Below are 14,877 nucleotides of genomic sequence, written 5' to 3'. Positions count from 1 at the left end.
AAGTGAGGAAGGGAGAGGAGGGAGAGAAAAAAAGGAGAGAATGTAAAGAAAGGGAGAAAGAAAAGGAGAGAGAGGAATGAAGGGGGAAAGGGAGAGAGAAATTGGAGCCAGAATGTGGCTCAACTGGTAAAGCCACATACATGTGTGAGGCCCTGGGTTTGAACCCCAGCATATCATAGTCAGCAAGTATCGCCTGGTTACCCCCTGACCACTGGAAGGTGTTACTTCCACAACTAGTAATTAAAATTGTGCTTTCATAAAGAAGTTTAAAAAAATTATCAATTCCATACAAACACAACTTTTTAAATTTATTTTTGGGACGACATTTGGTAGTGCTCTGGGCTTACTTCTGGCCCTATGTCCAGGGATCACTTCTTGTTGGGGCTGAGAGGATCATTTGGGATGCTAGGAATTAAACCTGGATTGGCTGTATGCAAGACACGTGCCCTACTCATTGTATTACTACTCTGGCCCCAAACATATCATTTTTACATAACTGTCATCCTGAGCTCATGAATCACTAATCAGTGTGATTTAATGTTTAATTTAATATTTAAAAATTAGTATTTAAATATTTTTTAAAAGATGCATTTTGCGGGCCGGAGCAATAGCACAGCGGGTAGGGCATTTGCCTTGCACGCGGCCGACCCGGGTTCAATCCCCAGCATCCCATATGGTCTCCCAAGCACTGCCAGGAGTAATTCCTGAATGCAAAGCCAGGAGTAACCCCCTGAGCATCGCTGGGTGTGACCCAAAAAGCAAAAAAAAAAAAAGATGCATTTTGCATTTATTTTATTATTATTTGCTTTTTGGGTCACACCCAGCGATGCTCAGGGGTTATTCCTGGCTCTGCACTCAGGAATTACTACTGGAGGTGCTCAGGGGACGATATGGGATGCTGGGAATCGAACCCGGGTCCGCTGCGTGCAAGGCAAACGCCCTCCCCGCTGTGCTATCGCTCCCGCCCCAGTATTTAAATATTAAATAAAATAAATTTAATATTTTTATCACTAGATATTTTTATGTTTTTTTAAACAACTATGTAGAATGCCCTGCTACAGCTGCACTACTGTAGCTGTACTACAGCTGTGGAACACAGTGTTACCTTTAGACATTTGGTCCCCTCACATCCTGTAATTGTTAGGGTCACCGTTTAGGCATACTTAGCATGAACCTTAGAATTTTGATAATGTTCTAATTTCTGTAAGCAGCATGTGACAATGTGCATGTATGAAGTTTTTACTAGGCTGAATCAGTCTGACTTGTTGGTTCTTATAGGTGCTTTCAGTTTGTGTTGAGGAAGACAATATTGTGAATTATGCAACCAACGTGCTTCAGAATCCAGACCTTGGTCTCCGTTTGGCCATTCGTAGTAATCTAGCTGGGGCAGAGGAGTTATTTGTGAGAAAATTTGGTGCCCTGTTTGCACAGGGGAGCTATGCTGAGGCAGCCAAAGTAGCGGCATCTGCACCAAAGGTAATGACACTTAAATACTATGCACCATTCTCAGTGAAATAAATCATAAAAACATTTCACTATTAATGTGGAATATCTTAGCCTTCTGTAGTTTTAGCTTTAAAATTTATACCATTTATACCATGGAGGCGTTTGTCTTGCATGCGTCTGACCCAGGTTCGATTCCTCTGTCCCTCTCAGAGAGCCCAGCAAGGTACCGAGAGTGTCCCATCTGCACGGCAAAGCCTGGCAAGCTACCCCTGGCTTATTCAATATGCCAAAAACAGTAACAAGTCTCACAATGGAGACATTACTGGTGCCTGCTCAAGCAAATCGATAAACAACAGGACAACAGTGCTGCAGTGCTACCATTGACAATATAATCTTAGCCTCTATAATTGGCAGGGACTGTGTCATATATGTATATTATGTATGTCTTTATAGTTATGCTTTGTATGGTGTATATAGTATAGTGCTAGGCTCCATAAACACTTGTTGCTGGGGTGATAATTTGTTTTGGAAGGAGGAAAAGATAAAAATCCCAATCTTTTACAATGACATACTCCTTTTCATTCTCTAGTAGTTTTTGTCTATGTACATACATCTTTTTTTATTGAATCACTATGAGCTACAGTCATAAAACTTTCATGTTTAAGTTTCAATCATACAATGATAGAACAGCTGTCCCTCCACCAGTGTCCACCACCAATGTTCCCAGTATCCCTCTCCACCCCTACCCCTGCTCTATGGCAGACGATTTCCCTCTTATCCTCTCTCTACTTATGGGCATTATGATTTGCAATACAGATAGTGAGAGCCCATCATGTTTGGTCCCGTATCTACTTTCAGCACACATCTCCCATCCTGAGTGATCCCTCCAACCATCACTGACTTAGTGATCCCTTTTTCTATCCCAGCTGCCTTAACTCATAAGGCAGGCTTTCAACCATGGAGCAATCTTTCTGGCCCTTGTCTCTACTGTCCTTGGGTGTTAGTCTCATATTAATATATTTCTTACCTAACTTCTCAATTTAACAGATAATTTAACTTTATGCAGTCAACTTTCTATTCTGGACTTTCTCTAATCTTATATAGTACAAACATTGCCATTTAAAGCATTTTAAAATATTTATTTCAATAGAATAGTGTTCTGAGCCTGCGTCTGCTTCTAAGTAAAGACTCAAATTGCCCCTTAAATGATTTTTTTTCTTTCAAATAATGCTTATGAACAAATGATTTCCTGTCTTCTGAGAAAATTTCTTGTCTTCTGGTAAAATCTGATACTTTGACTATTTTGAATTTGAATAACATGGTGGTAGAATCTCATTATTACTTGACAGATTTAGAAGCCTAGTCATATTACAACATGATAAGAAAGAAGAAAGATTTTAACTCAAGTGCTCATAGGACCAAGATCCATGTACTTGTGGTTATTACTGATGACAAAATTCATTGCCTTGTTATAGTACTTTTTGTCCTTGAAAATTCAGTGTAGACCTCTTACTGGCAGCTTTTTAAAAAATTTAATACAAGCTAGTTAGATGAAGTTATGATTACAACAGTCTGCATTTTCATTTGTTATTAGGGAATCTTGCGTACCAGTGACACAGTCCAGAAGTTCCAGAGTATACCTGCCCAACCTGGGCAGGCTTCTCCTTTGCTACAATACTTTGGAATCCTGCTTGACCAGGGTCAGCTCAATAAACTTGAATCCTTAGAACTTTGTCGTCCAGTCCTTCAGCAAGGACGCAAACAACTCATAGAAAAGTGGCTGAAAGAAGACAAGGTACAAACAGTCATGGAATCACAACCTTTGTACGGTTTGAAATTTTGGTTATAGGCTCACTGTTTGTCAGTTCCTAATTTTGCTTTGTGCCTTTGACGTGCCACAGCTAGAGTGTTCAGAAGAACTTGGAGATTTGGTCAAAAGTGCTGATCCTACACTAGCTTTGAGTGTGTACCTTCGAGCAAATGTGCCAAGCAAAGTTATACAGTGTTTTGCAGAAACAGGCCAATTCCAGAAAATTGTGCTCTATGCCAAAAAGGTATGGTGTACTCACTTAATTAATGATTAGATGTTTGCTCATTTTGAAGTTTATAAAATTCTGTTTTCTCATAGTAGTTTGGAAATATTTTTTTCTTAGTGCTTTGGTACGAGAAAGTTCAATGTCACAATTAGCTTTTATGGATAATGATTTTTCTTTATGTTTATATCTCCTTTTCTCTAGTTGGGAGCATTTCTTTAATTTTGCCTTGTTCTTTGCTTCTTTCTCTTTCCCCTTAGCAACCTAATAATTTTACATTTTGGTTTTCTGCTACACCTTATCTCCATGCTTACTGGCCATTTTCTTTAGGTGTTCATCAGTGCTTGCACACAGAATGAGGTGAATTCTTTTTTTTTTTTAAACAGATTTTATTTGGAGGTTTGTTGTTGTTGTTGTTATTGTTGGTTTTTTTGCTTTTTTGCTTTTTGGGTCACACCTGGCTATGCACAAGAGGTTACTCCTGGTTCTGCACTCAGGAACCACTCCTGGCAGTGCTCAGGGGAACATATGGGATTCTGGGAATTGAACCTGGGTCGGCCGCGTGCAAGGCAAACGCCCTACCCGCTGTGCTATCACTCCAGCCCCAGGATGAGGTGAAGTCTTTGTGGCACTGTGTGTTTATGTAATTGTGTCTCTGTATATTCATGGAGCACTTTTTTTTATATTATGTTTGCAGATTACTGGCACATATACTTGCTGATATTATTCCTCCTTCCTTTATAAGCATAAACTTTAATTAAACAATGGGAACTACTGTAATTTTTTAAAAAATTTTTGGCTTCCCAAGTTGTGTGAGAAAACTCGGGGGCCCTTACTGGTAATTCTTAGACAGTGCTGCAAGAGCCATGCAGTGCTAAGGATTATCCTAGCAGTTCTCAGAGACCACCAGGACCACTCAGTGGTACTTCAGAGACTATGTGACTTCAGGAATTGAACTGGGGTTAGCTGCACATAAGACATGCGCCTTAGGGGCCAGAAAGATTTTACAGTGGATAAAGCTCTTCCCTTACATGTGGCAGACTTGGATTCAATCTCTGGCATCCCATATGATACCCTGAGTACCACCAGGAGTGAGTGACTCCTGAGTACAGAGCCAGGAGTAACCCCTGTGTATCACTGGGTGTGACCCAAAAAAAGAAAAAAAAATAATAATAATATTTAAGTTGTTTTATTTCTTTTTACATTGGGGTTCCTTTGCTTCTAGGTTGGCTATGCCCCAGACTGGATCTTTTTGCTGAGGAGTGTGATGAGAATTAGTCCAGATCAGGGCCTGCAGTTTTCTCAGATGCTAGTGCGGGATGAGGAGCCACTGACTAGCATTGACCAGGTAAGAATGGGTACTGTGTGACAGCTTTTTATTACTTTGTGTATCTGTCAAGATTTCCTTTTGCCCAGGGTGTAGTTCAGTGATAAAATGCTTGCTTCTTACATATAAAGACATTAGTTCGGTCCCTGACATACACACACTAAAATTTTCTTTCATTTGTCTCTTTATTTGAATACTTACCATTTACCTTTATTTTGAAGTATTTTAGGTGATCTGTGTGTCCAGTTGTGATGATTTTGTTTCTTTGTGTAGCAAATGCTGTGAGGATATGAAGATGTCATTTTAGGATAATAGTTCACCCCCACAGTCTCTCATCACATCTGAATTATCTCAATCCTCTGAATGCTGCCTGAGTACCTGGTCATGATGTGTCATCTATTCAGTCTGTATCTTGTGGGTGATTGATTAACCTAGAGTTAAATGATTGCGAAGCTGTTGTTTTAGTATCTTAATGTTTAGATGTAAATATATGATAAATCATCTTTGGTATACAATGTATAAGCAGTTCTGAGTAAGAAGGAAGTATAAAACTTGAGAAAGGTAGCAAAACCAACAACTGTAGAAATGGTAAGTACCGGCCTGTAAGGGATGCAGTAGCTTAGAATGCCCATGTTACAGCTAAAAGAAGTGTAAACCTTGGTGAGCACTACAGCTAAAAATGTGTGAGCACTACAGACAAGTGTGTGTATGATCTATCCCAAGTCATAACAACAAAAGGAAGGAGGAGGATGAGAATGAAAAATAAAATAAGTAAAGTAACACAATTGTTAATATCTTATCTATATTTTACCTCCTGTTGAGGCTTATTAACTTGTGTGACTAACACTGAATTTTAATGATAGTGACTAAGTATGGTTTTTTTGGGGGGAGAGGTGTATCACCCAGTGGTACCCATTTACTCCTGGCTCTGCACTCAGGAATTACTCCTGGTAGTACACAAGGAACTATATGGAATGCCAGGGATTAAATCCTGATTGAACTGGGAGCAAGGCAAGCCCTATCCTCTGTATTATAGCTCTGACCAAGAAAGTCAGTATTTGCATAGTCTCAAATGTGTATGAATAATACATTGATGAATATGACCTAGACATTAGTATTGACTGTCTCTAGGGTTTGATTAATATATTAAGATTTATTTTAGAAAATTCTGAGGTATTTTACATTATTAATTCCTTTAATCTACTTTCATAGTTTCAAACAGCAGATGCCTGTTTTTGAGTATGATATAGGTGATATAATTTCACAAAGTTACTTACTAATAAACAATGAACTACATGATTTTGATTATGTAAATAAATGCAAAGGAATTATTAAATTTATAAATGATATTTAATTTCAGGAACTAATTTAATTGGCAAATAGAACATTTTCCTTGAATAAAATACGTGGCTTGTGATCTGTTTAGATTGTAGATGTTTTCATGGAGAACAGTTTAATTCAGCAGTGTACTTCCTTCTTGTTGGATGCCTTGAAGAATAATCATCCGTCTGAGGGGCATCTTCAGACACGCTTACTGGAGATGAACCTGATTCATGCCCCCCAGGCAAGTGATATTTCTAGTTTTTTGTTTTGGGGCACACCCAGATTAGTGCTCAGGGAAACATGTAGGGTGCTGGCAATCGTACCTGGGTGGTTGCCTATGTGTAATGCAAGTGCCCTATCACTGTACTATCATACTGGCTTCACAAGTGACATTTCTAGGCTAAAATCAGAAGCAGAGTGCCCTTTTCACTATAAGAAGAATTTGTGGATTAGGGTATGGCTAGAAACACAGTGGCTTTAGGATAGATATGCTCATGCCAGTGGTTTAACCTTGCTTCAGTGGATATTCTCCAGAATTTCCACCAAGCAATTTCCAGAATCTATGCTGTATTACTTTCAAAGAAACTTACAAATGGGTTATCATTTCTTTTACTTTTGTTGTGGCAAGATAAAAAAATTATCATGTTTGTTTTGGGATCACACAGTGCCATGATCAGAGCCTATTTCTGGCTCTGCTCAGGGGTCACTCTTGACAGTGATCCAGAGAACATATATAGTGCTAGGGATTAAACTGGGACCAGTCACATGCAAGGCAAGTACCTTAACCTCTGTACTGTGTCCAGCCCTCAATTTTAGTCATTTTTTTGGTGTAGTGTTTGGGCCACACTTGGCAATGTTTAGGGATTAATCCTGGCTCTATGCTCAGGAGTTATTCCTGGTGGTGCTCAGGTGTTAAGGGATACTAGGGATCAAAGCCAGGTCAGCCACATGCAAGGCAAGCACTCTACCCACTGTACAATCGCTCTGGCCCCAATTTTAAGTGTGGGATTCAGTGGTATTTAGCACATGTGCAATGTTACATAACATCACTGTCACTGTCATCCCATTGCTCATCGATTTGTTCGAGTGGGCACCAGTAACGTCTCTCATTGTGAGACTTATTGTTACTGTTTTTGTCATATCCAATACGCCACAGGTAGCTTGCCAGGCTCTGCTGTGTGGGCGCGATACTCTCGGTAGCTTGCCAGGCTCTCCGAGAGGGGCAGAGGAATCGAACACAGGTCAGCCTCATGAAAGGCAAACGCCATATCGCCGTGCTATTGCTCCAGCCCTACATAACATCACTAGATATTTCAAGAGCATTTCATTACCCCAAACAGAAATTCTGTCCTCATTAGGTGATAATTCCCATTTTTTCTCCTTTCCCCTGGTAACTTTAGTTCTGCTTTTTCTCTTTACTTTTTCTTTACATAGTACAGGGGTTAAGGTACTTGCCTTGCATGTGGCTAATTCCAGTTTGATCCCTAGCACTTATATATGTTCTCTGGATCACTGTCAAAAGTGACCCCTGAGCAGGACATGGCAAGGTGTGATTCCCAAAACAAGCATGATAATTTTTCATTAACTTCCCTGTTCTGTATAATTCATATAATACAATATTTGTTCTTGGTTAAAATCCTCATCAATACCATTTATTTTCTGTGTGTTTTTCCTTTTTGTTTTGTTTTTTTTTGTGTGTGTGTGCGGGGAGGGGGAGAGGTCCGTGCTCAGCTGTGCTCAGGGCTTATTCCTAGCTCTGCGCTCAGGAATCACTCTTCACAGGGTTCAGGGGACCATATAAGATACTAGGAATTGAACCTGGGTCAGATGCATGCAAGGTAAGTGCCCTGCCCATAGTACTGTTGTTCAGACTTCCCTGTGTGTTTCTTAATAGCAGTTCTGTTAAGTGTGAAGTGAGCTTTTATTTTTTTGTTGTTGTTGTTGTTGACGACATTTTTATGGAGCACTTCTTAAACTGAAAGTTAGGGGAGGCATAAATGTGATTAATCATATGTATATGCTGATTTTTATTAAATTTGGATGTACATTCAGAAAAGAAATTTGGAGTAATTTATAGTTAGCTATTAACCATGACTGAATTAATAGTTATGTGATGTTATGTTATAGAGGCTTGTTCATATCTGTCTTCCAATTTTTTTTTTGCTTTTTGGGTCACACCCGGCAATTCTCAGGGGTTACTCCTGGCTCTGCACTTAGGAGTTACTCTTGGCGGTGCTCAAGGGACCATATGGGATGCTGGGAATCAAACCTGGGTCGACTGAGTGCAAGGCAAATGCCCTACCTGCTGTGCGATTGCTCCAGCCCCCCAATTTTTTTTAATGTATTACTTTGGTATTTTCTATTACTAGGGAACACATTAATTATACTCTTCCATGACCCCAGGTTATTCAAATCTGTAGGTGACTGCTGCCATCTGTATCACATCCCATTTCTAAGAACAAAGTACTAATTGTTTTGTGTTTTCTTGGACTGATGCAACTCAATAATTATATCTGACAGCTTTTTTTGTAAGTGGGCTTTGAAGCAGAAACAAAGGCAGACTCAGAAACATAGCATACACAGGAGACCTCAGACACCCAAAGGAAGGCAAACTGGGTGGACAGGCATAGTTATATGATGTTCAGAATGCTGGGGTAGTTTTCATCCAGATGATGTTCTTTCTTGGCAAAACTGTGTTTTCCAGCTTCTGTATATTGTGCTGTTAATGTAACTAGGAAAAAAACATTTCAAAATGAGTGTAGTAAAGGTAAATGAATGTCATGCTTTAAAACTACTTTAAGTACCTGATTTTTTGGCTGTTTTCACTGTAAGAAATCTGAAATATAATTTCTAATATTAGAGAAGTGAGGTTTTAGAATAGATTTATATGTATGTGCGTTCATAGGTGTTCAGTGTCTCAGAAGGACTTGAAAGAAGGGTGCTGAGTGGCCATTGAAGACCAGTGAAAGACCACACCCAGATGTGCATCTCATCACAACTAACTACCGGTTAGATTACAGGATTAGATTATTCATCAGAGTTGCTGTGTTCCTCTTACTCTCAGCCCAGAGATTATTTAAAGACACTTTTCAGGAGCTAGAATGACAGTACAATGAGTAGGACATTTGCCTTGCATGCGGACAATCCAGGTTTGATTCCCAGCATCCCATATGGTCCCCTGAGCACCGCCAGGAGTAATTTCTGAGTGCAGAGCCAGGAGTAACCCCTGTACATCGCCAGGTGACCCAAAAAGAAAAAAAAAAGACACTTCTCAGACCCTTCAAAATTTTTGTAGCTCATTTTTTTTAAATGAAACTCTCCCCACTCCTAAAATTTGCACTTAGCCAAGTAGAGTACTCTATTAAGTATGAATAGGGTTTGTTGTTTCCATGTCTTTTTCTGACTGTTAATAGTCTGAGGTGAGTAAAGGAAACCGTGGTTGACTTAAGCCTTCAAACTGACTTTACATAGAAAATTCTACTTAAGTATATGGTAAAAAGCCAGAAAAACAGCCTGAACTGAACTAGTATCAGTACTCAAAAGTAGGGCCTCAGCCTTCCTACAACCAAGTATGCTAGGATCACAGTGCAGCCTAGTAGGACAGAATCTTGTACATTGGGTATCAACTGACTTAGAAAGAGCACCAGTTGGGACCTGTAAACAGTTGAAGTCACTGTAAAAGTGTGGATGTGGGCAAGGGCCCAAACAAGGCAAAGCTTATACATTCCCACGCTGGGTGCACCAGTTCTAGTGCTGTACCCTGGTGGGAAGGATTGAGCAGCTGCTTTCAGGACTAGAGAAATAGTACAGAAGAAGAGACCTTGCCTTGCATGGAACTAACCCTGGTTCAATCTCCAGCATCACGTATGGTCTCCTGAGCACCTCCAGGAGCAATCTCTAAACACAGAAACAGGGTTGGAGAGATAGTGCAGCAGGTAGGTAATTTGCCTTGCACATGGCTGATCTGGATTCAATCCCTGGCATCTCATATTCCCCTCCAAGAGTGATTGCTGAGCGTAGAAACCCTAAGCACCTCTGGATATGCAAAAAATATATATAATAAACCCTGAGCACCATTGCGTATGACCTAAACATCCCACACACACCCCACACACACACACAAAAAAAAGGTTATTACTTCTTGGGCTTTCTTACTGATTTAATGTTTCAAAGGTTGCAGATGCCATACTTGGAAATCAGATGTTTACTCATTATGATCGGGCCCATATCGCCCAACTGTGTGAAAAGGCAGGTCTCCTGCAGCGAGCATTGGAGCACTACACTGATCTCTATGACATCAAGAGGGCTGTGGTCCACACTCACCTTCTCAGTCCCGAGGTATGTTGCACACTGGAGTGTCCTGTTGTGTTCTGGTCATTAGAATTACTTGCTCCCAAATTTCTATTGTTCATAGTTGTGTCTTCTCTATGCGTCATCCTCTTTTCTACCCTGAGAAGTTCTCAAACAGCCCTCACTTCTTTAGCTATGTGCTTGGGCCTATATAACCTCTTTTTCCCTTTTTCTATCATTAATTTAGTTTAATGGAGAGAACCTTTTAACATTGACAGTTTTCGCAGATATGTCTAAGTTTATAAAAGATTAATTGATGGAGTGCTGGAGAGATATCTCAGATAGTAAGGCACTTGCTTTGACATGGACACCTAAATTCAATCCTTGGCATTCCATATGGTCCCCTGAGCACTGCAAAAGTGATACCTGAGTGCACAGCCACAATAACCCCTAAGCATTGCCAGGTGTGGCCTAAACCTTCTGTAAAAAGAAACCCAAAAATCTTAATTGCTATGTCATCTGGATTACAGAATAGGTTTAAATATCAATTATGGAATAGCATAGGCTCTGTAATACCAGTGAGTCAGTATCTTATCTCAAGTTAACATTTGGCTCCCACTTTTTAATGACAAGGTATAGTTTCTAGGGTTTTTTTAAACTTTGGTTTACAGTAGTGTAGAATTTCAAGAGTAATCTTGAGGAATGCACCTTCTGCTTCTGTATATATTTAAGCCTCACCACACTCACCACCAAAGTTTTATTATCATCCCAATATCAAAATGGCCCTCTACTACCTATTTCTCCCACCTCCATTCTCCCTTAAATATAATCACTGTAGTTTTCATAGTTACAGTTTTATTGTTGTTTTGCCAGTTCATTTGCTTTGTTTTTCTTATATTTCACATGAGTGAAATCATTCAGTAGTTATTTTTTACTTCCTGACTTATTTCAATTTGAGTAATCACCTCAGATCTTGTCTGTTTTCTAAAGCACAGCTTCATTTTTTAATAGTTGAATATAGTATTCCATTGAGTATATACTCTACAATTTCTTTAATCACTCATCATTGATCAGCATTGAGGTTGATTCTCTGTTTGGGGTATTATTTGGGGGGGTATTTTTGTTTTGATTTTGGTTTTGGATTTTGGATAACACCCAGCCATGTTCAGGGTTTACTTCTGGCTCTGCACTCAGGAATCATTCCTGGTGGAGCTTGGTGGACATATGGGGTGCCAGGGATCAAACCGAGATCAGTTGCATGTAACTCTACTCACTGTACTATGGCTCCAGCCCTGGTTTTTTGTTTTCTTTTTTCAGTTTACTTATTTATTTTGGTTTTGGGGCCACACCTGGCAGTGCTCAGGGCTGACTCCAGGCTCTGTGTTCGGGGATCACTCCTGGCAGTGATCACTCAGGGAAACCATATGGAGTGCCAGGGATTGAGCCTGGATCCCTGCATGCAAGGCAAGGCAAGTACCTGCTATATTATTACTCTGGCCTCTTTTTTTCTTTTTCCCCTTAATTGATATTATGTGGTTTACAATACTGTTAATGGTTTCTCATGCATATAATTTCAAGAATACAACCATTAACAGTGTACCCACCTCTCTTCCTCAAGGAACCCAACATTCTTCCATTTAACCACTCCCCATCTACTCAATAGTGTGGATCAGTTCTCCATGTTTGGGCTGTTGATTGCTGCTATAAATGTAGAGGTGTAAATATCCTTTTTAATTTGTATTTTCATACATTTGGATAAATACCTAGTAGGAATATGGTTAGAGTTTTTGGCTTGTTTGTTTTGATTTTTGTTTTTGAGCCACACCTGGCAATGCTCAGGAGTTACTCCTGGCTCTATACTTAGAAATCACTCCGGCAGTGCTCAGAGGGCCATATCCTCAGAGGAGATCAAACTTAGATCAGCTATGTGCAAGGCAAGTGTCTTACCTGCTAGAACAGGTAAGACGCTTGTAAAAGTGTAAGTAAAAAGCAAAAATCACTCTGGCCCCTGAATAGATTTTACAGTATTTTAATTTTTAGTACTTTAAAGCAATAATCATACCATTTTCATAGTAACTATACCAATTTGTGTTCCCACCAATAGTGCTCAGGGGACCATACGGGGTCCATATGAGGTCCATATGCAAGGCAGGCATCCTACCTGTAATGCAGCTATAGTCTAAGGTTTCTTTTTCTCTGTATCCTCTTCAGTACTTGTTACCAGTCCAATTTTGCCAGGGAGAGCACACCTAGTGGTGCACAGGGCCTACTGCTGGTTGTGTGCTCAGGAGTCACTCCCAGGGATACTCAGAGGATATTATACTGTTGGGGATCAAACCTGGCCCTCCTACATGCAAAGCATGTCCTTAACCTGTTGAGCTCTTGCTCTCGCCTGCCAATATTTTTTCATAGATGCCATTCTCATGAATTTGAGTGATAAGATTTCTCATTGTTGCTTTTATCTGCATATTAGTGATAATGAGCATTTTTTCATGTGTCCATGGGCTATTCATTTTTATGTAGGTTTCTTTTATATTATTGATTTGTGCGAACTTTTATACTAGATATCACAGTCTTTATTTTAAGCAATAGTTATTTACACTTTTGCTACCCAAAAGGAAAAATACAATCCATTTTTATCATCAATGTTGGCAGGATCTAATATGGTGTATAGTTGTGGATAACCTCTTTCTTATTTCCCAGTGGCTCGTCAGCTTCTTTGGCTCTTTATCAGTGGAAGATTCTTTGGCATGTCTGCGTGCTCTGCTGTCTGCCAACATTAGACAGAACCTTCAGTTGTGTGTTCAGGTTGCCTCTAAGTACCATGAGCAGCTGGGTACACAGTCCTTGGTGGAACTCTTTGAATCCTTCAAGAGTTATGAAGGTAAACCAGGCAACCTCTGACTCACCAGGCCTCCTGCTCAGTGTTACTATTTGCCTTAGAGTTTTTCTACAAAGGATGGGGCACATATCTCCTCAAGTGTTAGACAATGCCAAAAGATTCCCACTATTGCATATATGTTACATAGCATAGGTAGTTTTTGGATGTTTGCAAAGGAAGAAATCAATTGGTTGGCATTGGGGTGGAGAGATATAGAGTCTCCTTCTGTCCCTGGTGCTTCTGAGGAACAATACATCTCTTTATTACACTGTCAGCCAGAGTCAGCACTGACCCTTCAGTTTTAATTATTCCTTAAAGATAAAAACTGAAAGAATACCTGAGTCCCCCAAATGATTCCATATACACATATAACCAGATTTTTACATCAGAACTATTTAAGGACACCTCCCAATTTTTGTAACAGTCATCTTAGCTATTTTTGGATATACCAAAGCAAATGAAAAGTTCTGAGTAGTATCTGTGTACTTAGAGAATTGAGCAGGCTGAGCTTTTAATATTATGGATAGGACAGCTACAACTGTAGAGTAGACAGATTTAGTATAATATAAGGGCAAAAAATGGAACAGTCTCTCTTCATAGGCCTCTTCTACTTCTTGGGCTCAATTGTGAACTTCAGCCAAGATCCAGATGTGCACTTGAAGTATATTCAAGCAGCCTGTAAGACAGGACAGATAAAGGAGGTGGAGAGGATATGCCGAGAGAGCAATTGCTACAATCCTGAAAGGGTTAAGAACTTCCTGAAAGTGAGTATATTCGGTCATTGCCCATTCCTTGAATACACCAGCTGCAAGAACTGAAATGCTAATTTTCTTTGACAGGGTTCCCTGAGTTTCCCAAGGCAGAGTTCTTTCTTGCTTTGTTTTGTTTGGGGGCCATACATGGCGATGCTTAAGACCTCTCCTCATTCTGTGCTCAGGGATGACTTCTGGCTGGGCTTGGGGACCACATGAGGTGCTGGAGATTGAACCCGGGCCAGCCATGTGTAAGGAAAGTGCCGTACCTGCAATACTATTGCTCCAGCCCCTAGGCAGAGCTCTTTATGGCACAGAACTTTAGGATCTAAAGTTCTTTAGAGAGCCAGTTGGCTATCACCCCCTTTTTTGTGGAAAATTTGAAGCTATACTTTTAATTATCTGATGTGTGAGTGGAATGAATTATATATTTTGCTGCATTGTATTTTAGAAACACCCCAACTGTGCTCTGCTAATTAGTCTGGGAAAACTTACAGACACAAGTTATTTAGTGCTAAAGACGTAAAACACAATTCCTTGGTGGATTTGGAGGTTAGTGGAAAAGTTTTTTCTCACCATTTTTCAAGGACCAGGCTGATGGCTACTTTCCCAAATTTGGCACATCACCCTGAACATTGCCTCTCTAAGAAGAAAGGGTACAAAGGAGCTGGCCTGAGTTTTCATGGATGAGGCCTGGAAGTAGCACTCAACATTTCTATTCATAACCATTAGAGCAAAGTAGACTGTGTTAGCCCACCCAAAACTAGAGGGTGCCAGAGAGCCTAGGAAATGCCCTCTGGGTATAGTACAAGGCAAACATGATTG

The 14,877-nt window shown here is 40.0% G+C and overlaps 1 protein-coding gene and 1 long non-coding RNA gene across 3 annotated transcripts in view; one reads left to right on the top strand and one right to left on the bottom strand.

Annotated features, from left to right (window-relative positions):
• Positions 1 to 14,877, top strand: part of CLTCL1 (clathrin heavy chain like 1) — an 87,836-nt gene that overhangs the window by 40,769 nt on the left and 32,190 nt on the right. For both annotated transcript variants that reach the window (XM_055119577.1, XM_004607471.2), the window contains exons 7-14: positions 1,279 to 1,476; positions 3,041 to 3,241; positions 3,348 to 3,500; positions 4,705 to 4,827; positions 6,233 to 6,370; positions 10,303 to 10,467; positions 13,123 to 13,303; positions 13,901 to 14,064. In XM_055119577.1, coding sequence (XP_054975552.1) covers positions 1,279 to 1,476; positions 3,041 to 3,241; positions 3,348 to 3,500; positions 4,705 to 4,827; positions 6,233 to 6,370; positions 10,303 to 10,467; positions 13,123 to 13,303; positions 13,901 to 14,064 — 1,323 coding nt within the window. The remainder of the gene's footprint in view (positions 1 to 1,278; positions 1,477 to 3,040; positions 3,242 to 3,347; positions 3,501 to 4,704; positions 4,828 to 6,232; positions 6,371 to 10,302; positions 10,468 to 13,122; positions 13,304 to 13,900; positions 14,065 to 14,877) is intronic.
• Positions 13,879 to 14,877, bottom strand: part of LOC129399431 (uncharacterized) — a 33,292-nt gene continuing 32,293 nt past the window's right edge. The window contains exon 3 of the long non-coding RNA XR_008627077.1: positions 13,879 to 13,976. This is a non-coding gene — a long non-coding RNA (uncharacterized LOC129399431). The remainder of the gene's footprint in view (positions 13,977 to 14,877) is intronic.

Source organism: Sorex araneus, chromosome 11, assembly GCF_027595985.1.
Source record: "Sorex araneus isolate mSorAra2 chromosome 11, mSorAra2.pri, whole genome shotgun sequence".
Classification (NCBI taxonomy): domain Eukaryota; kingdom Metazoa; phylum Chordata; class Mammalia; order Eulipotyphla; family Soricidae; genus Sorex; species Sorex araneus.
This window is presented reverse-complemented; position numbering and strand designations above follow the sequence as displayed.